This window comes from Pantherophis guttatus, chromosome 11 (assembly GCF_059756535.1).
Source record: "Pantherophis guttatus breed Tessera chromosome 11, ASM5975653v1, whole genome shotgun sequence".
NCBI lineage: Eukaryota > Metazoa > Chordata > Lepidosauria > Squamata > Colubridae > Pantherophis > Pantherophis guttatus.
The window spans coordinates 20,177,496-20,201,298 of NC_142073.1; the positions used below are offsets into that span (position 1 = coordinate 20,177,496).

Consider the following 23,803-nt stretch of genomic DNA (forward strand, 5'->3'; position numbering starts at 1 on the left):
TATGGTGTATGATAACCCTTTATTTATGTTGTTTTAAAATGATCTTGTGGTGAATTTGAAGTAGAGAAGACCTCTGGCTGTTGGAGAGAATGGAATGGTCTTGAATCAGTTGCCTTGCAGATCCTCACTTCGATCTACCCACTTGGCTGGCAACATTTCAGCAACACCTTAAAGCGAGATGGGGATCGTGTAACCCCAAAGTGAGGTGTGAAATCCGGAGCTTGGGATTTGTCTGGCCACAATAGCTGGAAGTTTCTGAGAATGCTGGTAAAGAAGAGGAAGAGCTCCATCCGAGCCAAGTTTTCCCCTAAGCAGACTCTCGGTCCTGAAAAGGCAAAGTGAAGAACAAAGAGAGAAGTCAATCCAATCGCTGAAGTCTGGCAACCAATTGCAACTGCCAAACCTGTTTGTTTCTCGAAACTATGATCCCAAATCTCATGAGATTTCCAAAGCTGGTAACAGTTCTTTTGCATTCTTTCCTTCTCTAAAAGATTTATCTTCTAGGCCTCTATGAAGCACACCTTATATGATTTAGAGTTTAAAAAGAAGTTGAGACTCTGGAAAGAGTGCAGAAAAGAGCAACAAAGATGATTAAGGGCCTGGAGGCTAAAATATATGAAGAAGGGTTGCAGGTATTGGGTATGTCTAGTCTAGGGATGCGGTGGCTCAGTGGCTAAGATGCTGAGCTTATCGATCGAAAAGTCAGCAATTCAGCGGTTTGAATCCCTAGTGTTGGGTAATGGGGTGACCTCCTGTTACTTGTCTCAGCTTCTACCAACTAGCAGTTCGAAAGCACATAAAAAATGCAAGTAGAAAAATAGGGATCACCAAACGTCTGGGGTGACGTCACAGTGGTGCTGCACGGAGGAATAGCCTCATTCTTCTTTGCTGGATTTTTCACATTTGGGAGCCTAAAAAAGGCAAAGCAATGATTTATCCAAATAGTACAAATCTTAATAAAATGGTGAGCTATGCAGAACTTTTAGATGACGAAGGAGAGTTAAAATCAGCCCAGGACTTGAAAAAACAAGGAATTGCTATGGACAGATGGCCCTACTTAGAAATTAAGACAAGATTCAAAAAAGAACAGGAACAATGCGGTATTTATGAGAAACAATTGGAATTGGACAAAATAATGCAAGGAACGGGAGGAAAAATGATTACCAAAATATACAATTTTCTTTTAAGATATAAAATGGAGGAAGAGACAGTAAAGGAAACAATGATAAGGTGGGCCAGGAATTTTGTTTATAATATTGAGTTAGAACATTGGGACAAATTGTGGGAAAGAAATTATAAGCTTATGATGGTGGTAGCCTATAAGGAGAATCTATATAAAATGTTCTATCAATGGCATTTACCACCAGCGAGATTGGCCAAAATGTTCCCAAACTTATCCCCTGAATGTTGGAGATGTAGACATAAATCTGGAACGTTCTATCATATGTGGTGGACTTGTCCCAATGCCAGAAAATATTGGTTCAAAATTAAGAAATGGCTGGAAAAAAATACAGAACATAGGATGGAATTGAAACCAGAATTATGTTTATTAGGCATACTGGATCTGAAAATGGATAAGAAAAATCAATACATAATATTACATATACTAACCACTGCTAGGATCGCTTTTGCACAAAATTGGAAACAAATAAATACCCTCTCAGATGAAATTGTAATTAGGAAGAAACTGGAATGTGCTGAAATGGACAGGATGAGTATGGAATTAAAAGAAAAAGAAGAGTTGGACTATTATAAAATTTGGAGTAGACTGTACAAGTGGCTAGAGAATAGAAGCCAAAACAAAAAATGAGAGTTCTAAACTATTGTGTGTGTATATATATATATATATACTTGTTTTCTCAGATATATATATATATATATATTTGTTTTCTCAGGTTTTCGCGGGTGTTTGTATGTAGGTCTTTGGTTATTCGGGTCTTCTCCCACGTAAAATTGGAAGTGTCTTGGCGACGTTTCATACTCTTACTAAAATTGTTAACATTTATGATAAGGCAAATATTAAATATTGAATTACATAAGCAGAATATTCATACTGATACAGAAAGCTGTAAAATTATATTACATTGTTGTGTTGTTTGTTTTTTACTTGTTTGTATTTGTATTTGTTTGGTTTTTTTCTTTTTCTTTTTTCTCTTTTCTTTTGTACATGTGTTTTTTAAAGTTGGAAAACATTTAATAAAAACTATTTAAAAAAAGAAAGAAAAATAGGGACCACCTTTGGTGGGAAGGTAACAGCATTCCGTGTGCCTTTGGCATTTAGTCATGCTGGCCACCTGACTACGGAGACGTCTTCAGACAGCGCTGGCTCTTCGGCTTTGAAACAGAAATGAGTACGGCTTCCTAGAGTCGGGAATGACTAGCACATATGTGTGAGGGGAAATTTACCTTTACCTTTTAGTCCAGTGGAAAAAAGGACTGCAGGGACATGATAGCAATGTTCCAAATTTTGAAGGGCTGCCACAAAAAAGAAGGGGTCAAACTATATTCCAAAGCACCTGAAGTCAGGAAAAGAAGCAATGGATGGAAACTAATCAAGGAGAGAAGCAATCTGGAACTAAGAAGAAATTTCCTAACAGTGAGGAGATTTAAGAAATGGAACGGTTTGCCTTCAGAAGTTGTGGGTAAACCCAATTTTCCTATAGGATGCTGAATTATAAACTGAGCCCAAGAGCTGACTTACACAAGTCTCTAAAGAAAGCTTTCCACTAAAAGTATATCTGTGTGTGAGAGAGAGTGTGGGTGTGTGGGTGAGAGAGTGAGTGAGAGAGAGACCGAGAGAGACAGAGAGACAGAGACAGAGGAATAATTCACCTGCTGAAAATGCCAAAAAGGCTTCCGGCTTCACAAACTCTCCCTTTTCATTCAGGAAGTTGGAAGGGTTGAACTCATTGGGAAACTTCCACTGGGATTCATCATGATGCACAGACTGGATATTGACCAAAACGATGGTATCCTTCAAACCAGAAGCACACAACAAAGGCATTGGACTATACGTTTATGGCACTCCCATAAAATGAGATTCAAAAGAAAGGCTCCCATTGATCTCAATCTCTTCCTCTTAGATACTAACACAGCCGCCTCAGGTGAGGAAGGCACAGGTGGACATATGCCGATTCACCAAACCTTCACTTCATATAAAGTAATTAAAGGTTTCTGCTTTCACCTTGGGAATTTTATATCCAAAAAGTTGCACATCTTTTATGGATGCATGAGGTACTCCCAAAGAAGCAACACTTGAAACGCGTTGGATTTCATGAATGACGGCGTTTGTGTAGGGCAATTTTTCTCTGTCTTCATATTTCAAGATTGCCTTGTTTCCCAGAACTGTGTCTATTTCCTTCCAGCATTTCTCTGAGGGACAAATAGCTTGGTTACCTTCTGGGAAATATTTCATTGACTTTAAGTAGACAATCAACCGTTTGTTTTCCAAGCAGGTACCCACCAGAAGTGAGGAGAATGAAGCTGATTGAGTTTCCAGCCATGATAATTCAGGAACCTACCTCATTTTGCATATTAACTGAAGTTGTTATTTTTATAGGTGAAGAAGCTTATTTCACAATTCTTTACCTTGGATCTCTGGAAAGGCCATCAAATAGAGCAACGTCCACTGCAGTGTTGATGCCATCGTCTCTGTTCCAGCCACAAGCAGGTTAGACAGTAAGATTAGTAGTTGCTCTTCCTCAAAACTTGAACCTTTCCTCTCTGGCTTTTGTTAGTTAAAGAAAGAATGTTATTAAAATCAAATGGAAAAAAAATCTTCTCCCACTCTTTAATTCAGTTGATTACTTTAATTTAAAAGCAGGAATTCATTCTGAAAAATAGGACTCAAAATGGAAAGGAAGTAGGGAGATGGGAAACAAGCATGTTCTGGTGATAAAACATCATAATAGAGTTTGGGGAGAGGATGGGGGTTCCCTAGAGCAGGGCCCCCCAATCTTTTGGGCACCAGGGATTGGTTCTGTAGAGAGAGGTTTCTCTGTGGAATAGAGGAGGTGAGGTTTCACGTCCTGCCTGCATCCCACAGATGGGGCTTTGCTTGTTTGCAAGGCCTGGTTTCTGGCATGCTGCGGCCTGCTGCCAGTTCACAGTCCAAGAATCGGGGACCCCTGCCCTAGAGAGTCACCCTGAGCTGGCAAAAGGTCCTTTCCTCCCAGTCCTGATGGAAAGATCTACCCTAAGGTGGTTGGGTCTCCACAACATGCAAAGGAAAAGGACATCGCTTCATTCACACAATGTGTCACCCAGGCAGTAAGTGGACTTGACACAACATCTAGAAAAATTACTATCAAGGTCTTTGTGATATTTTCAGGATGTGAAAAATAGATCCAAGGGTAGAGGAAAAGAAATCACTGCAATTTCAATGAGAAGAGACTGAGGAATCTACCTTCTGCATTTCTTCTAAATATGCATCAATGAAATCTCGAGGTTCTCCTGGAGTCAAGGTCGCCTTGTGTTCTTCTATCTCTTCTTGATGGAAAGCGTCCATTTTCTTTGTAACTGTGAGTAATTCCTGATGGGGCAGGGGGAGGCTTCTCACTAAGGGCACCTCATTGTAAAGCTACCATCAAAGAGAAGAAAAGCCAACATTGATTAACTTGATCAAGATCAATATACCCTCCTTTGTAGGATAAATGGAGCAGGAAAAGAAACCCCTTGTAACATCTCTTATTTACAATTTGATAGGGACTCAAATGCCCCAATCAGATAAAATTTCAAAAAATGTCCCAGTGAGGTAAAATTTGCCCTGATTAAATTTGGATAGCTGCTGTTTTTGACAATTAACTCACACAGAAGCTTCACCCACACTTCCCGTAACTCTGATGAGAAATTATTCCAATTATAAGGAAAATTGGCTGTTCTAGTTGCTAAGAAAACCAGACAGTTTCCAAAATAGGTGAGACATGAAAACTCAAATTCCCACCACCTAATTGCACATTTATTTCGAATATTCTTTTGGATTCTTGTAGGATACCAAGGTCCAGGGTCCTGCTATTATTCGGGAAGCTTGATGTATCATATCCAGCAGAGTTTTGAGGAAGCCGTTATCATATTCAAAATGTTTTCCATATAATATGGTAGACATTATGTTGGCAACTGCAGTGTCCAGAAACCCAAAAGGATCAAAAGGCACATCTGTCAAAGAAAGGAAATTAGATCCCTATCAATTCATCTGCCGTCATGTTTCTTTATAGGAGTCATAATGTCTATGTAATGAACCCTTTCTATAACTACAAGGAAACTCTGTCTGACTGCCTATCTATCATCTATCTGTCTGTCTGTCTGTCTGCTGTCTGTCTTTCTATCTCTACCTACCTACCTACCTACCTACCTACCTACCTACATCTATCTATCTATCTATCTATCTATCTATCTATCTATCTATCTATCTATCTATCTATCTATATCTATCTATCTATCTATCTATCTATCTATCTATCTATCTATCTATCTATCTATCTATCTATCTATCACTACCTACCTACCTACCTACCCTGTTTCCCCCAAAATAAGACATCCCATGATAATAAGCCCAATTGCACTTTTGAGTGCATGGCAGTAAGGCCAAGCATGGCAATAAGGCCTAGGGTTCAAAAAAATATAGGACAGGGTCTTATTTTCAGGAAAACACGCTATCTATCTATCTATCTATCTATCTATCTATCTATCATCTATCTATCTATCTATCTATCTATCATCTATCTATCTATCTATCTTCTATTATCCATTATCTATCAGTCTAATGATCACCATCATCTATCTAATTTATGGACCTGTCCATCTTATAAGCCAACGACTCTGGACAGCATACAATTTCAGACAGTGAGAGTGGAAGTTCCTTCTCCAAACTTGTGGGTTGGTTTCCGAATGTTTCATTACCAGGCTAGGTAAAATCTTCAGCTGAATTTAGGGAATGTCAGTGTTGGTGTTCTTCTGATTTTGGAGAGTGTAGCCCTAACTCTGTTACAAGCATTTCTTGGTAAGATTTTGCCTCCAGGGGATGATTACCTTTTAGTCTAAAACGTTTGGAGACCAGCTCATTCCATTCCATTCCATTCCATTCCATTCCATTCCATTCCATTCCATTCCAGTCCAGTCCAGTCCAGTCCAGTCCAGTCCAGTCCAGTCCAGTCCAGTCCAGTCTAGTCTAGTCTAGTCTAGTCTAGTCTATTCTTATCTAGACTAGCCATTTTATATAGGTGAATCTCCCCCCACTTCTCCAAAATTCTCTATTAACATCCAATACGATGTAAAAAAGACGTGGAGACTCTCGAAAGAGTGCAGAGAAAAGCAACGAAGATGATTAGGGGACTGGAGGCTAAAACTTACAAAGAACGGTTTCAGGAACTGGGTATATCTAATCTGATGAAAAGAAGAATTAGGGGAGACATGATAGCAGTCTTCCAATATCTCAGGGGCTGCCACAAAGAAGAGGGAGTCAAGCTATTCTCCAAAGCACCTGAGGGCAGGACAAGAAGCAATGAATGGAAAGTAATCAAGGAGAGAAGCAATTTAGAACTAAGGAGGAATTTCCTGACCGTTAGAACAATCCATCAGTGGAACAACTTGCCTCCAGAAGTTGTGAATGTTCCAACACTGGAAGTTTTTAAGAAGAAATTGGATAACCATTTGTCTGAAGTGGTGTAGGGTTTCCTGCCGAGGCATGGGGTTGGACTAGAAGTGGACCAAGGTCCTTTCCAACTCTGTTATTCTATTCTATTCTATTCTATTCTATTCTATTCTATTCTATTCTATTCTATTCTATTCTATTCTATTCTATTCCATTCCATTCCATTCCATTCCATTCCATTCCATTCTTATCTAGACTACCCATTTTATATAGGTGAATCTTCACCCCACTTCTCCCCAATTCTCTACTAACATCCAATACCCCAAATTCTAATCTCCTACCAGAATAATAGAGTTGGAAAGGACCTTGGAGCTCTTGTAGTCCAACCCCCTGCTCAGGCAGGAAAACCATTTCAGACAAATGTTGTCCAATCTCTTCTTAAGAACTTCCAGGGTTGGGACATTCACAACTTTGGGAGGCAAGTTGTTGTGCAGATTAATTGTTCTAACTGGAAATTTCTTCTTAGTTCTAGGTTGCTTCTGTCTTGGATTAATTTGCATTCATTGCTACTTGTCCTGCACTCAGGTGCTTTGGAGAATAGACTCCTTCTTCTTTTCAGTAACCCCTCAAATATTGGAACACTGCTATCATGTCACCCCTAGTCCTTCTTTCCATTAAACTAGACATTCCCAATTCCAGCAACCATTCTTTATATGTTTTAGCCTCCAGTCCCCTAATCATCTTTGTACTCTGTACTCTTTCTAGCATCTCAACATCTTTACATTGTGGTGACCAAACAGATATTAACATATGAGCAGAGTTGGGCCTTTGTAGGTCATCAAGTCCAACACACACACACACATCCCTGCCCAAGCAGGAGACCCTACACCATTTCTGATAAATGGTAGCAAAAATCCCTGCCCCCCTCATCCCCAGCTGAGCTGCGTGATCATCAGAGGCTTTTTTTTCTTTTAAATGCCTCTGACGATCCAAGTTGAGTTGTGAGGCTTTTTAAAAAAGCCTCAAACAAATGAAAGTCCAGTCTCTTCTTGAAAGCTTCCAGTGGTGAAGCTCCCACAACTTCTGAAGGCAACTTCTGTTCCATGGGTTGATTGTTGTTCTACATACATTACAAGCACAGAAACAAAAGGAACAATATGTCTTATGTTGGTCAGTAGGACTTGGAATTTATGCAACCAGAATTCTAAGCTCCTCTCACTCTGCTTCAATACAAGATTGACTGAGTGGTCAACCTTGAGACCAACTCAATTGTGTTTATGGAAACCAAAACCATCTCTGGAACGACAATCATCCCAACCATCCCATCATGTCCCAGGAGAGCTTACTCATGTTTTCAGTGAATGCTTGAATCAAACAAATGGCTTCCTCTAGGATCTTTTCTTCCATTGATTTTCTGCCCATTCCAAAGTTTCTGAAAAGCATCCCTGAAAACCTTTTTTGCTCCTTCCATGCTTCACCATATGTTGATGACAGTAAACCTAAAAAAGGGAAAATCATCCAAGACTTTATAGCCTGTCAGGTCTGGAAGTCATCTTTTACTTTGGATCTTCAGGCCTGCCCCATTTACAGCTGTGGGAAACTGGGAGGGGGGGATTGTATGTAGCCAGGATGATATATATTCATTCTTGTCTCAGAAAGTCAACATGCACTACACCTGGAGGGTGTAACTGGGAAGCATAGGAACATAGGAACTATACCAAGGAAAATACATTGAGTAGGTTTTATTACAATATAAGGGTGAGGGGGGGAAGGATTTTTTTTCAGCTGAATACCAAAATTTCTACTGTATTGTTATTCATAAATGTTGCAAAGAAAAAAGAAGAAGAAGGGAGCGAATTCCAACATTTAAAGAAATGATTCCTTCTCTTCCTAGAAACCTTGGGTCAGAAATCCAGAATGTAGAGAAAAAAGATCATATACAGCTGAGTCACAGAATGGGTAACTTGAAGCCCTAGCAAGAATAAACAGGCATTTGAATTATATAATTAAATTATATACAATTACCTTTCCTCTTATTGCTGATATCCATTACAGGAATTGGTGGTCTCCCAGCAAATTCTGCACCTTTTATCATGAGAACCTCCTTTGCTGAAGGAAACCCATGAGTCAAGACCATAGGTGTTCTTCCAAGATAAAGACTGAAGAGGGGACCGTATTTTTTGGCCAGCTGAAATGAAGAAGCAATAGCACTTAGACTTATATACCGCTTCACACTGTTTTACAGCCCTCTATAAGTGGTTTACAGAGTCAGCCTATGGCCCCCAACAATCTGGGTCCTCATTTTACTGACCTCGGAAGGATGGAAGGCTGAGTCAACCTTGAGCAGGTCAGGATTTAATTGCTAGCAGTCGGCAGAATTAGCCTGCAATACTGCATTCTAACCACTGTGCATCATAGATGGATGGATGGATGGATGGATGGATGGATGGATGGATGGATGGATGGATATGGATATGGATGGACAAGGGTGGGAAAGAGGGAAGGAGGGAAGGAGGGAGGGAGGAAAGAAGGAAGGAAGGAAGGAAGGAAGGGCAATAGTATATACCGCTTCACGGTGCTTTCATAGCCCTCTCTAAGTGATTCACAGAGTCAGCCTATTGCCTCCAATAATCTGGGTCCACATTTTACCCACCTCGGAAGGACAGAATGAGTCAACCTTGTGCCGGTCAGGATCGAACTGCTGGCAGTTGGAAGAATTAGCCTGCAATACTGCATTCTAACCACTATGCCACTGTGGCTCAGTTGCCAGGATTGTCAGCATAGAGGCATCAGAAAATCAGTTGGGACCAAACACTGCAATGTTGCAATATAATGTGTCATCAAGGATGATCCTGAGGAATCTCCCTGAGCTCCATCCAGCTCCATTCCCCAAAGGTCTATTGCTCCTTCTGAATTCATATATAGGTTTACATGTAAACATGTTTGTATGTAAAGTTTTAATGGAACCACTGAACAAGAGAGGGATTTTGATCCTGTCTGGCAGAAGTGCAGAAGGTTTCATTTTGGCCAAGCATTTTTCTTCAAAGAAGGTTGGAAACAAACACTGCAGTGACACAATATCGAGGACGGCAATAAGAGAGGATCTGTAGCTCCTCCTATAGCTCTAGAACAGGAGGGATTACAGATAGTTCTCAATTTACAATAGTTCAGTTAGTGACCACTCAAAGTTACAGCAGCACTGAAAAAAGTGACTTATGACCATGTTTCACACAAAAATTGCAGCGTCCCCATGGTGATGTGATCACAATTTGGATCAGCTTGGCAACTGATTCCTATTTATGACAGCTGCAGTGTCCCGGGGCCGTGTGATCATCTTTTGCCCCCTTCTGAGAAGCAAAGTCGATGGGGAAGCCACCTAACAATGGTGTTACTAACTTAAACAACTGCAGTGATTCACTTAATGACAGTGGCAAGAAAGGTCATAAAATGGGGCCGAATTCACTTAACCAGTGTCTCACTTAGCAATAGAACTGTTGGTCTAAATTGTGGTCATAGGATGAGGACTACCTGCATTCACTAAATTTACACTGAAGGTTTTTAAGAAGAGACTGGACAATGACTTGCCTGTAATGGTATAGGGCCGTGATGGCAAACCTATGGCATGCGTGCCATAGGTGGCACACAGAGCCATATCGGTGGCCACACAAGCTCAGCTCCGGCGCACATGCACACGCCGGCCAGCTGATTTTTGTGCCTTCTTGGGCCCCTGGAAGTCGGCAAACAGGCTGTTTCCGGCCTCCAGAGGGCCTCCAGGGGGCTGGGGAAGACCGTTTTCACCCTCCCCAGGCTCCTAGAAAGGCTCTGGAGCCTGGGGAGGGCGAAAAATGGGCCTACAGGGCCCACCGTGCCATTGCGTGCCAAAAGCGGGGAAAACGTGGGGGGGGTCACGCACACATGCCCGGAGTGGGGCGCATAGAATTATGGGTGTGGGCATGCACACGTGCGACTCCCCCGTGCTCCCCCCACTTTTGGCACGCGATGGCAAAAAGGTTAGCTATCACTGGTATAGGGTCTCCTGCTTGAGTACACCTTTCATGGTCCAGGACCAGGTGTTCTGGAATGACCATATTCAACATGATTACCTGTGTTTCTTTTAAACCCCATTTTCCTATAGGATGCTGAATTATAAACTGAGCCCAAGTGTTGACTTTCACAAGGTGAAAGGTTTCCACTAAAAGTGTGTGTGTGTGTGTGTGAGAGAGAGAGAGGGAGGGAGGGAGGGAGGGAGGGAGGGAGAGGGAGAGAGAAATACTCACACACAGAGAGAGAAATACAGAGAGAATAATTCACCTGCTGAAAATGCCAAAAAGGCTTCCGGCTTCACAAACTCTCCCTCTTCATTCAGGAAGTTGGAGGGGTTGAACTCATGTGGGAACTTCCACTGAGATTCATCACGATGGGCAGACTGGATGTTGACGAAAACCATGGTGTCCTGCAGAAGCCAAGACAAGCACACAACGAAGATATTGAACTATAATCCTATGGCGCTCCCATAAAATGAGATTCAAAAGGAAGACTCCCTTTGATCTCAATCTCTTGCTTTCTCTTGCTCTTACATGCAAACCGCCTCAGGTGAGGAAGACACAGTTCTTCTTATTTATTTATTTATTTATTTATTTATTTATTCATTCATTCATTCATTCATTCATTCATTCATTCATTAAATTTATATACCGCCCTACTCCCGAAGGACTCAGGGCGGTGAACAGCCAGAATAAAATACATGTAATACAAATATTAAAAACATTTAAAATATATTAACTACTATGGCCCCAAAAAACAATTTAAAAGCAATTCTAAAACCCAATTTAAAATTTAAAACAATTTAAAAGAGGTTAGGCCAGGCCAGCCTGCTGGAAAACGAACTTATTAAGGGCACGGCGGAACACGCGCAGATCTGGGATGTTCCGTATCTCCGGGAGGGGAGCTCGTTTCAGATGGCAGGTGCCCCCACCGAGAAGGCTCTCCCCCTGGGGGCCGCCAGCCGACATTGTTTGGCCGACAGCACCCTGAGAAGTCCCTTTCTATGGGAGCGTACTGGTCTGTGAGAGGCTACTGGTGGCAGAAGGCAGTCTCGTAGGTACCCTGGCCGCCCCGGAAGACCACCGGGAGTCAGTGCAGCTCGCGCAGGAGGTGGGCCCTATGCCAATCAGTGGTGGGTTTCAAAAATTTTTACTACCGGTTCTGTGGGTGTGGCTTGGTGGGCATGGCAGGGGAAGTTCGAATCTCACCAGGCTCAAGATTGATTCAGCCTTCTGTCCTTCTGAGGTCAGTAAAATGAGCACCCAGATTGTTGGGGGCAATAGGCTGGCTCTGTAAACTGCTTAGAGAGAGCTGTAAAGCACTGTGAAGTGGTGTATAAGTCTAAATACTATTGCTATGCTAATATCTATAAGCTTATGGCGCTTCCATAAAATGAGATTCAAAAGGAAGACTCCCATTGATCTCAATCTCTTGCTTTTTCTTCCTCTTAGATACAAACACAGATGTCTTAGGTGAGGAAGGCACAGGTGGACATATGCCGATTCACCAAACCTTCACTTCATGTAAAGCAATTAAAGGTTTCTGCTTTTACCTTGGGAATTTTATATCCAAAAAGCTGTGCATCTGTAATGGAGGCATGAGGAATTCCAAGAGGAGCAACATTTGAAACACGTTGGATTTCATGAATGACGGCGTTTGTGTAGGGCAATTTTTCTCTGTCTTCATATTTCAAGATTGCCTTGTTTCCCACCACCATGTCTATTTCCTTCCAGCATTTCTCTGAGGGACAAATAGCTTGGTTACCTTCTGGGAAATATTTCATTGACTTTAAGTAGACAATCAATGGTTTGTTTTCCAAGCAGGTACCCACCAGAAGTGAGGAGAATGAAGCTGATTGAGTTTCCAGCCATGATAATTCAGGAACCTTCCTCATTTTGCATAATAAGTGAAGTTGTTATTTTTATAGATGAAGAAGCTTATTTCACAATTCTTTACCTTGGATCTCTGGAAAGGCCATCAAATAGAGCAACATCCACTGCAGTGTTGATGCCATCGTCTCTGTTCCAGCCACATACAGGTTAGATAGTAAGATTAGTAGTTGCTCTTCCTCAAAACTTGACCCTTTCCTCTCTGGCTTTTGTTAGTTAAAGAAAGAATGTTATTAAAATCAAATGGAAAAAAAATCTTCTCCCACTCTTTAATTCAGTTGATTACTTTAATTTAAAAGCAGGAATTCATTCTGAAAAATAGGACTCAAAATGGAAAGGAAGTAGGGAGATGGGAAACAAGCATGTTCTGGTGATAAAACATCATAATAGAGTTTGGGGAGAGGATGGGGGTTCCCTAGAGCAGGGCCCCCCAATCTTTTGGGCACCAGGGATTGGTTCTGTAGAGAGAGGTTTCTCTGTGGAATAGAGGAGGTGAGGTTTCACGTCCTGCCTGCATCCCACAGATGGGGCTTTGCTTGTTTGCATGGCACTAGAGCAGGGGTCCCCAACCTTTCGGACCTCAGGGACCACTAAATTCATAATTTTAAATCCCACAGACCACTAATATGATCTGCCTAATGACCGGCTGGGTGGGTGTGGCTAGGTGGTCATGTGACTGGATGGGTGTGGTCAACTTGGTGTCAATCATGTTGAGGGGCACCTCGTGGCCCTTTACTCGCCCCTCCCCTCCTGTTCCCAGCCCCTCCTCACCTGCCTACACAGGCTCCTTAGGGCCCCAACCGGAAGCAGTTGTTGGAGCTAAGCAGACACCATGAGAAAGAGTTGGCAAAAGAGGTCATTTCAAATTGGGTCTGACTGAGAAGGAGGCTCAGCAGAAGCACATCACTGAGGACTAGGAGCATAGGCTTTCCAAGCAGAAGGAAGACCTGTGGGAGTGCAAGGCCAGGTACAGGCGCCTGGAGGCTCAGCGGGCTGAGATGATCAACCAGTTCCAGGCTATGATTCAGTCCCACTGGAACAAGGTCCACCGGCTCTTCACCACCAGCGGCACTTCCTTCCAGCCTTTGCCCAAAGCCCCACACCAGGAGGCTGAAGCAGCCCCCAAGTCGGAATTTCTTCCCCCCTCCGACCCACACAAAAAGACCCCAAAGGGGGAGACTCTCTGCAGCAAAAACAAATGTTCATTGCACGTATTGCACCAGTTTGAGGACTCCTGATTTAGTGCAATATAATATGCACTAAATATGATCCATGGACCACCAGTTGGTGACCGTAGTCAACCTGAGCTGGCAAAAGGTCCTTTCCTCCCAGTCCTGATGGAAAGATCTACCCTAAGGTGGTTGGGTCTCCACAACATGCAAAGGAGAAGGACATCGCTTCATTCACACAATGTGTCACCCAGGCAGTAAGTGGACTTGACACAACATCTAGAAAAATTACTATCAACGTTTTTGTGATATTTTCAGGATGTGTAAGGTCAGAAAAATAGATCCAAAGAGAGGAAAAGAAATCATTGCAAATTCAACCAGAAGAGACTGAGGAATCTACCTTCTGCATTTCTTCTAAATATGCATCAATGAAATCTCGAGGTTCTCCTACAGTCAAAGTTGCCTTGTGCTCTTCTATCTCTTCTTGATGGAAAGCTTGTATTTTCTTTGTAACTGTGAATAATTCCTGATGTGGCAGGGGCAGGCTTCTCACTAAGGGGATCTCATTGTAAAGCTACCATCAAAGAGAAGAAAAGCCATCGTTAATCAAGATCAATATACCCTCCTTTGTAGGATAAATGGAGCAGGAAAAGAAACCCCTTGTAACTTATTTACAATTTGATAGGGACTCAAATGCCCCAATTAGATAAAATTTCAAAAAAATGTCCCAGTGAGTTAAAATTTGCCCTGGTTAAATTTGGATAGCTGCTGTTTTTGACAATTAACTCACACAGAAGCTTCACCCACACTTCCCGTAACTCTGATGAGAAATTATTCCAATTATAAGGAAAATTGGCTGTACTAGCTGCTAAGAAAACCAGACAGTTTCCAAAATAGGTGAGACATGAAAACTCAAATTCCCACCACCTAATTGCACACTTATTTTGAATATTCTTTTGGATTCTTGTTAAGGATACCAAGGCCCAGGGTCCTGCTATTATTCGGGAATTTTGATGTATCATATCCAGCAGAGTTTTGAGGAAGCCGTTATCATATTCAAAGTGTTTTCCAAATAATATGGTAGACATTATGTTGGCAACTGCAGCGTCCAGAAACCCAAAAGGATCAAAAGGCACATCTGTCAAAGAAAAGAAATTAAACCTAACGGTAAAGAATGCAATGATGAAGCACTTAAAGCAAACCACTTTAACACATTCTTCAGCTCAGTCTTTTTTAACAGCAATGGCTCATGCCCAACATTCCCTAGTCATACTACTAATGACTACAACAATCTAATACAAATAGATTTCACAGAAGGTGCCTTCCGCCATGCCCTGAAGACCTTTCTTTTTCAGCAAGCCAGGCTAGCTTAACACTTTTTAAATGTTTTTAATATGTTTTGTTATTGTTTTTAAACTTTGGGGCCAAACTTATATATATCTTTTTAAATTGTTTTTAATGTTTGTATCTATGTTTTTTACTTTGGCTGTACACCGCCCTGAGTCCTTCGGGAGAAGGGCGGTCTATAAATGTGACAATAAATAAATAAATAAATAAATAAATAAATAAATAAATAAATAAATAAATAAATAAATAATGTTGAAAAGGTACTACATAGACTGAAACCATCTCTATCTATTGGACCTGATGGACTATGTGCATACTTCTTAAAAAAGCTTTCCACTGCTATAGCAGAACCCCTAAGCATAATTTTTGAAAAATCTTTCAGAACCAGTTCCCTACTCAACCTATGGTCACTAACCACGGTCATCCCTATCTTCAAAGAAGGGAGATCCCAGCCTAGTCGAAAATTACAGACCAATCTCTTTATGTTGCGTCACCTGCAAAGTCATAGACTCAATCATCAACGAATCCATTACCCTCCACCTAGAAACAAACAACCTACTCTCTAATAAACAATTTGGTTTCAGAAAAAAAATATCCTGTAATCTACAACATCTACACTGCAAAATATATGGACTAGAAATCTTGATCAGGGCAAAGCAATAGATGCAATTTACATAGACTTCTGTAAAGCCTTTGATTCAGTGGTACATGACAAACTACTTCTAAAACTAAAATCCTATGGCATCTCTGGACCCCTCCATAACTGGATAACTGTTTCTGTCAAACAGACGCAAGTGGTCAAATAGGGAGCGCCCTATCAAATCCTGCACCTGTTAATAGTGGTGTCCCACAAGGCAGAGTTCTAGGACCAACACTCTTCATACTATACATAAATGACCTTTGTGATCATATTATAAGTAACTGCATTCTCTTCATTGATGATGTTAAACTATTTAACACTACCAACAATGCTGCTCCCCTTAAAAAAGACCTTGACTTGTGTCGGAATGGTCAAAACATTGGCAACTCCAAATCTCAACCAACAAATGCTCTCTCTTACACATTAATACAATTGAGCATGTTCAGAAATATTTCACAAGAAGAGTCCTGGACTCCTCTGCTCGTAACAAAATACCCTATGCCACCAGACTTGAAATTCTGGGTTTAGAAAATTTAGAACTACGCAGCCTTCGGTATGATCTAAGCATAGCTCATAAAATCATCTGCTACAATGTCCTACCTGTCAATGACTACTTCAGCTTCAACCACAACAATACACGAGCACACAATAGATACAAACTTAAAGTGAACCGCTCCAAACTCGATTGCAGAAAATATGACTTCAGTAACAGAGTTGTTAATGCCTGGAATGCATTACCAGGTTTTGGTCTCATCCCAAAACCTCCAAAATTTAAACCTAAAACTGTCTACTGTTGACCTCACCCCATTCCTAAGAGGTCTTAAGAGGTCTGTAAGGGGCATGCATAAGAGCACCAGCGTGCCTACCATCCCTGTCCTAATGTTCCCTTTAATTGTATTCATTTTATGTATTCAATTCATGCTTAAACTTATATATATTATCTAATATGTACTCGACAAAATAAAATAAATTAAATAAATAAATCCCTATCAATTGATCTACCTTCATGTTTTTTTACAGGAATCACAATGTCTATGTAATAAACCCTTTCTATAACTACAAGGAAACTCTCTCTGACTGCCTATCTATCATCTACCACCCCCACCTCTCTCTCTCTCTCTCTCCCCACCTATTCACCATCCATCCATCTCCATCTGTCTGTCTGTCTGTCTGTCTGTCTGTCTGTCTGTCTGTCTGTCTGTCTGTCTGTCTCTATCTATCTATCTATCTATCTATCTATCTATCTATCTATCTATCATCTATCTATCTATCTACCACTATCTACCTACTTATCAATCTTGTTTCCCCCAAAATAAGACATCCCCTGATAATAAGCCCAATCAGGCTTTTAGAGCACATGGCAGTAAGGCCAAGCGCTTATTTCAGGGTTCAAAAATATCTAAGACAGGGTCTTATTTTGGGGAAAACACGGTATCTATCTATCTATCTATCTATCTATCTATCATCCATCATCTATCAGTCTAACGATCACCATCATCTATCTAATTTATGGACCTGTCCATCTTATAAACCAATGATTCTGGACAGCATACAATTTCGGACAGTGAGAGTGGAAGTTCCTTCTCCAAACTTGTGGGTTGGTTACCGAATGTTTCATTACCAGGCTAGGTAAAATCTTCAGCTGAATTTAGGGAATGTCACTGTTGGAGTTCTTCTGATTTTGCCCCCTAAGCACCTTTACTGTTTGTAGAGGCAACATCAGAAAAACACAAAATCAGAGAACTTTGGGCAAAAGAACCACGAAGGTCAAATGGCCTCTGCTATTTTCAATCTTTTTCTAACAAACAAAAATCTTGCTGAAAGCTAAAACAATGTACAACTAGATGTTTTAGCCCCACCAGGTAGTGTAGATCATTAGCAGAAAGAGGTATATGAGCTCTATCTAAGGTACAACTGAAAAGACTCCTTGAGGATTATCAATGCAGAGATTATGTCTATGACATTATTATTACTGTATTTTTCGGAGTATAAAATGCACTTCCCCTTCCCCAAAAGAGGGTGGAAATGTTGGTGCGTCTTTTACACCAAATACAGGCATTGTTGGCCTACCGTAGCCCCGCCCTGCTCATCCCATTTTTGGAATGACAATCCCCCAACCATCCCATCATGTCCCAGGAGAGCTTACTCATGTTTTCAGTGAATGCTTGAATCAAACAAGTGGCCTCCTCCAGGATCTTTTCTTCCATTGATTTTCTGCCCATTCCAAAATTTCTGAGACGCATCCCTGAAAACCTTCTTTGCTCCTTCCATACTTCTCCATATGTTAACGTCAGTAAACCTAAAAAAAAGGAAAATCATCCTGGACTGAATAGCCCTTATTTTGCTTATCAGTAAAAATTTGGGTGTTGTTATTTTTTTAAATAATGGTGTATTTTCAAAAACAGTAGTATATGTAAATGTACAGAGAATTACTCCGGTAATTTTGGGGCGCTTGCCTTCCCTGACAACCAGCTGCAGGAGAAAGGTGAGCAGTAGGATACACCGCGTGGCAAAGGGCGAGCAGGCAGCGGCTCCGTGGCAAGGCCGGAGTCAGGGAATGGTGCATTCCCCAACTCCAGGGAGTGGGGCGGGTGGACGGAGCTTCCAGCTGCCATTGCTATCGGTTCTCCGAACTACCGGCCATCATCGCTACCGGATCAGGCGATCCGGTCTGATCCGGTAGCATTTCACCCCTGATATAATTCATATTCAGCTAATAAAATGGAACTATGCCAAGGAAAATACATTGAGTAGGTTTTATTATAGTATAAGGGAAAAAAAGGATTTTTTTTCAGCTGAATACCAAAATTTCTACTATATTGTTATTCATAAATGTTGCAAAGAAAAAAGAAGAAGAAAGGATCGAATTCTAATATTTAAAGAAACTATTCCTTCTCTTCCTAGAAATCTTGGGTCAGAAATCCAGAATGTACAGGAAAAAAGATCATTGGAAGCTGAGTCACAGAATGGGTAACTTGAAGCCCTAGCAAGAACAAACAGGCATTTGAAAAAGACAAAAGTAAATTATATACAGTTACCTTTCTTCCTAGTGAGGAAATCCATTATAGGAAATGATGGTCTCCCAGCAAATTCTGTGCCTTTTATCATGAGAACCTCCTTTGCTGAAGGAAACCCATGAGTCAAGACTATAGGTGTTCTTCCAACATAAAGACTGAAGAGGGGACCATATTTTTTGGTCAGCTGAAATGAAGAAGCAATAGCACTTAGACTTATATACCGCTTCATAGTGCTTTACAGCCCTCTCTAAGCGGTTTACAGAGTCAGCCTATTGCCCTCAATAATCTGGGTCCTCATTTTACCCACCTCCAAAGGATGGAAGGCTGAGTCAACCTTGAGCCGGTCAGGATCGAACTGCTGACAGTTGGAAGAATTAGCCTGCAATACTGCATTCTAACCACTATGCCATTGTGGCTCAGTTGCCAGGATTGTCAGCATAGAGGCATCAGGAAATCAGTTGGGACCAAACACTGCAATGTTGCAATATATTGTGTCATCAAGGATGACCCTGAGGAATCTACCTGAGCTCCATCCAGCTCCATTCCCCAAAGGTCTATTGCTCCTTCTGAATTCATACATAGGTCTACAGGTAAACATGTTTATATGTAAAGTTTTAATGGAAGCACTGAACAAGAGAGAGATTTTGATCCTGTCTGGCAGAAGTGGAGAAGGTTTCATTTTGGCCAAGCATTTTTCTTCGAAGAAGGTTGGAAACTAACACTGCAGTGACACAATATCGGGGACAGCAATAAGAGAGGATCTGTAGCTCCTCCTATAGTTCTAGAACTGGAAGGATTACAGATAGTTCTCGACTTATAATAGTTCAGTTAGTGACCACTCAAAGTTACAGCAGCACTGAAAAAGTGACTTATGACCATGTTTCACACAAAATTTGCAGTGTCCCCATGGTGCTGTGATCACAATTTGGACGCTTGGCAACTGATTCCTATTTATGACGGCTGCAGTGTCCCGGGGTCGTGTGATGATCTTTTGCCCCCTTCTGAGAAGCAAAGTCGATGGGGAAGCCACCTAACAACGGTGTTACTAACTTAAACAACTGCGGTGATTCACTTTACGACCGTGGCAAGAAAGGTCATAAAATGGGGCCGAATTCACTTAACCAGTGTCTCACTTAGCGATAGAACTTAGCAATAGAGCAATAGAGAGTTAGGAGAAGATGGGTGAACCAGGAGGGATTTTATCTGCTGAAAACATGTCATTTCCAGAGGTTATAGGGAGAGGGTTACTGAAATACTCTTGAGTGGATTGATAGAAGGTCATAAAAGGAGGGAGGTGGAGGAGAATCCTGGAAAGAGACAAACCTCTTCATCGCAGATGGACCTAAGGGCATCTTCTGAAGATGGGAACGTTCTGCTAACGTGAGAAAGTTCCAGCCAAGCATAATTAATACCCTTGTTTAACTCCAATGAAAGGGAAGGCTTTGAGCCACGCTACACACATATGGGAGTTTAAGTAAATATTCTGACTTTAGAAAAGAGTCTTACTTTATTTATTTATTTATTTATTATTTATTTATTATTGAATTTCTATACCGCCCTACTCCCGAAGGACTCAGGGCGGTGCACAGCCATGAAATAAAACACATAGATATATAAAATTTAAAATCGAATAAAATGAATTAAATAAATTTGGCTGAATTAATACCCATAATTTAAGATACCCATATTTTAAAATACATTAAAAATTTAAAATTTACACTTAAAAGGGAGAAGATTTAGGCGAGGCCAGCTTGATGAAATAAAAGCGTCTTCAACTCGCGGCGGAAGGTGCGCAGATCCGGAATCCTCCGTATCTCTGGGGGGAGCTCATTCCAGATCATCGGTGCCCCCACAGAGAAGGCTCTCCCCCTAGGGGCTGACAGCCGACATTGTTTGGCCAACGGCACCTGGAGGAGCCCCTCTCTGTGGGAGTGTACTGGTCGGTGGGAGGCTGTTGATGGTAGTAGGCGGTCCCGTAAGTAACCAGGCCCCAAGCCATTTTACAGAATGAGGGAGTTTAAAATAGTAATTGTTGCTTCATTTCATTGGTGTGCACTGCCCATCGACCCTTTCTTTGTTCTTTCTTTCCTCTGAGTTCTTTTGGTGAGAAGCTTGGCTATAATTGGATGAATTTATCTGATTGACTTAATTAAAACCTTACTTTAAAGCATTTGTCAAATGAGTAATGCTTGAAAACAATAAATCAGCTTGTTTTGCTTTTTCTTTGATGCTTGTTGGTGAAGGGTATAAAAAAGAGGGATGGGGGGAACAAAGATAAATGCCTTTGCTGAGTGTTTTTTTTAAAACGAGCCTTGCACATCTAAAAGCACAACTGGACTTTTCCTATGTAATGTTTTGGGGGGAAAGGAAAAATATCATCAGAAGTTGTTGTTGTTGATGGTTGTGTTTTTTTTTTTTTAAATTTGATTTATATGCCGCCCTTCTCCAGAGATTCAGGGCGGCTTACAATGCGCTAAGCAATAGCCTTCATTCTTTTGTATATTTATACAAAGTCAGCTTATTGCCCCTACAACTGGGTCCTCAATTTACCTACCTTAGAAAGAATGGAAGGCTGAGTCAACCTTGAGCCTTGGCGAGATTCGAACCTGCAGTAATTGCAGGCAGCTGTTCTTAATAACAGGGTGCTTTAGACTGTTGTTGTTGTTGTCGTCTAATCATTTCCCAAGGATCTAAAGCCTTCTGAGAAGGAGGATCAAAGCAGCCCTATCCTAACAAATGTACAGATGAACGAAGCACTAGCAGACACAGAGGCTAGTTGGCCAACTTATATTTCTCAACCATGTCTGCTGTTCTTCTTCAGTTGCTAAATATGCCCGACTCTTCACAACCCCATGGAGTATAGCATGCCCGTCTACCCCGTGCCCCAGTATCTCCCTGAGTTTGTCCAAATTCATGTTCATTGCGTCAATGACACTATCTAACCATCTCATCTTCTGCCGTCCCCTTCTCCTTTCACCTTCCATCTTTCCCAACATTAGGGTCTTCTTCAAGGAGTCCTCTCTTCTCATGTGGTGGCCAAAGTGTTTGAGATTCAGCTTCAGGATCTGTCCTTCCAAAGGACAGTCAGGGTTGATTTCCTTTAGGATCAACTGAATTGATCTCCCTGCAGACCAAGGGGCTCTCAAGACAGTCACCTTTTAATAAATCTGCTAACAAGGCTCTGTGAGAACCCAGCTTGTTTGATGGGGAGCAAGGCAATCCCCCTTTTCCAAGAGATCAGTGACTTTGGCCCATTTTTTTCAATGTACTGATAAATGGGTCACTAGCAGACATGGAGACTAGTTGTCCAACTTATATTTCTCAATCATGTCCACTGTTGCTGTTCAGTCACTAAGTATATCTTGCAAGAATACAGCAGGCCAGCCCCCCATTCTCCCCATCCTCCAGGTGTCTCCTGTAATTTGCCCAAATTCATGTTCACTGCATCGAGGACACTATCTAACCATCTCATCCTCTTCCGTCCCCTTCTCCTTTCGCCTTTCATCAAGGTCTTTTCCAAGGAGTCCTCTCTTCTCATGTGGTGGCCAAAGTGTTTGAGATTCAGCTTCAGGATCTCTCCTTCCAAAGAACAGTTGGGTTGATTTCCTTTAGTTTGACCTTCTTGCAATCCAAGGGACTTTCCAGTCTTTCACCTTTTAATAAATCTGCTAACAAGGCTCTGTGAGAACCTAGCTTGTTTGATGGTGAGCAGCTGCCCCAGGATAAGGCAGACCACGTGATCGCTTTCCAAAAGATGACTAGCTTTGTTGCAATTTTGCTGACAGGGCAGAAACATGAAGGGAGACCATGGAAAAAAATTATTCCCTTTATTTATTATTTATTTATTTATTTTTATTTATTTAAATTTCTATACCGCCCTTCTCCTTTCGGACTCAGGGCAGTGAACAGCCAAAAATAAAACATTTATACACAAAAGTTAAAATAATTTTTAAAATAGTTAAATAAGATTTGGCCCATAATTTAAAACATTTGAATTTAAAATCAGTACCAATTTAAAACCAATATAAAATCAGGCCAGCCCAGCTAACTGAAAAAAGTAGGTTTTAAGGGCCCAACGAAAAGTCCGGAGGTCTGGGATCACACGTATCTCTGGGGGTAGACTGTTTGCTAACTCTCACCTTTTGTCAAGAGTCCAAACAGCTCTGTGTTGCAATGACAGTGTCCCACAAATACCTCTTTAAAGCCTGCTTAAAGGGGCAGAAGTTCCTTTGTTCAGCTCTGTCAGAACTTTGAACAGCCATTGAATGAATGGTCATTAACTGAGAACGACTTTAATAGATTTGTTTATCTACCTGTACTTGATTCTTCTATCCGTTTTGTCTATTATATTCTCTCCAAGTATAAAATAAAATTGAAGGCAGATGGAGGAGAGAAAAAAACACCAATTGAATGATTTGGAATTTCGCAAAACCGGAATCATAAACTATTCATTCATTCAGATAAACAACACCTTTTTTTAGATTTTTAAAATATCAAATTTCTCCAGGAATCTTCTCAAAGATGAATGTTTCATTTGGAAACTTGGAAGGGAAACCAAATGTAACTTTTAAAGAGCTCATGAAGCATTCAGAGGAAGTTCTTCGCAATTAGGAATTAGGATTCTACTGCATCAAATGAGGGATGTCATTATATCTTCATAAGGTTCCAATATTTTTCTCCAAATTCTAGGTGAAACAAAAATTGTGTCTCATGTAGACAAGTTAAGAGAAACACACAAACCCTTTCAACTCTTTTTGCAGGAGCAAAAATGTCGGCAGATTCACTCTCTGAAGTTTAACATGAGAATGGATAAAAAGCCTTACCTGATCCAGCTCCTTCAGAGGGAACCTCGTACTGAAATAAAGCAGATTCCCAATCAGGGGGAGGCTCCATGGTCCAGGGGGGAAACCTTTGGGACGTTGGCTCTTCCAGAGATAGAGGAATAGGAGGGAAAGAATGATCAGCCAGCTGAAAACTGCCATGTTAATAGCAGGAACATTTCATTCTGTCTTTCTCTCTAGCTATTGTACTTGGCAAACCAGCCAAGATTAAAACTTGAAAGTTAGGATAAAGAGCACACAGTGTTCAGAAACCAGATTTCATGAACT

The 23,803-nt window shown here is 41.2% G+C and overlaps 1 protein-coding gene across 10 annotated transcripts; it reads right to left on the bottom strand.

The window, feature by feature from the left end:
- On the bottom strand, positions 1–23,803 carry LOC148112295 (cytochrome P450 2J5-like). 10 transcript variants are annotated; one of them, XM_087877205.1, is made up of 16 exons: positions 23,519–23,702; positions 18,717–18,879; positions 17,825–17,977; positions 14,669–14,829; positions 14,092–14,265; positions 12,590–12,728; positions 12,186–12,373; positions 10,901–11,042; positions 8,615–8,777; positions 7,936–8,088; positions 4,994–5,154; positions 4,406–4,579; positions 3,589–3,727; positions 3,185–3,372; positions 2,833–2,974; positions 1–325 (listed from the first exon to the last, which is right to left on the bottom strand). In XM_087877205.1, exons 9-16 carry the CDS (start codon positions 8,724–8,726, stop codon positions 135–137), a joined length of 1,260 nt encoding a protein of 419 aa, XP_087733331.1. In that variant the 5' UTR covers positions 8,727–8,777; positions 10,901–11,042; positions 12,186–12,373; positions 12,590–12,728; positions 14,092–14,265; positions 14,669–14,829; positions 17,825–17,977; positions 18,717–18,879; positions 23,519–23,702; the 3' UTR covers positions 1–134. The 10 variants fall into 10 exon arrangements, 3 of the variants coding, with proteins under 3 accessions (XP_087733331.1, XP_087733330.1, XP_087733328.1); XR_015729627.1 differs by lacking the exons at positions 1–325; positions 4,994–5,154 and having other exon boundaries at positions 23,519–23,803; XR_015729628.1 differs by lacking the exons at positions 1–325; positions 4,994–5,154 and having other exon boundaries at positions 3,589–3,723; positions 23,519–23,750.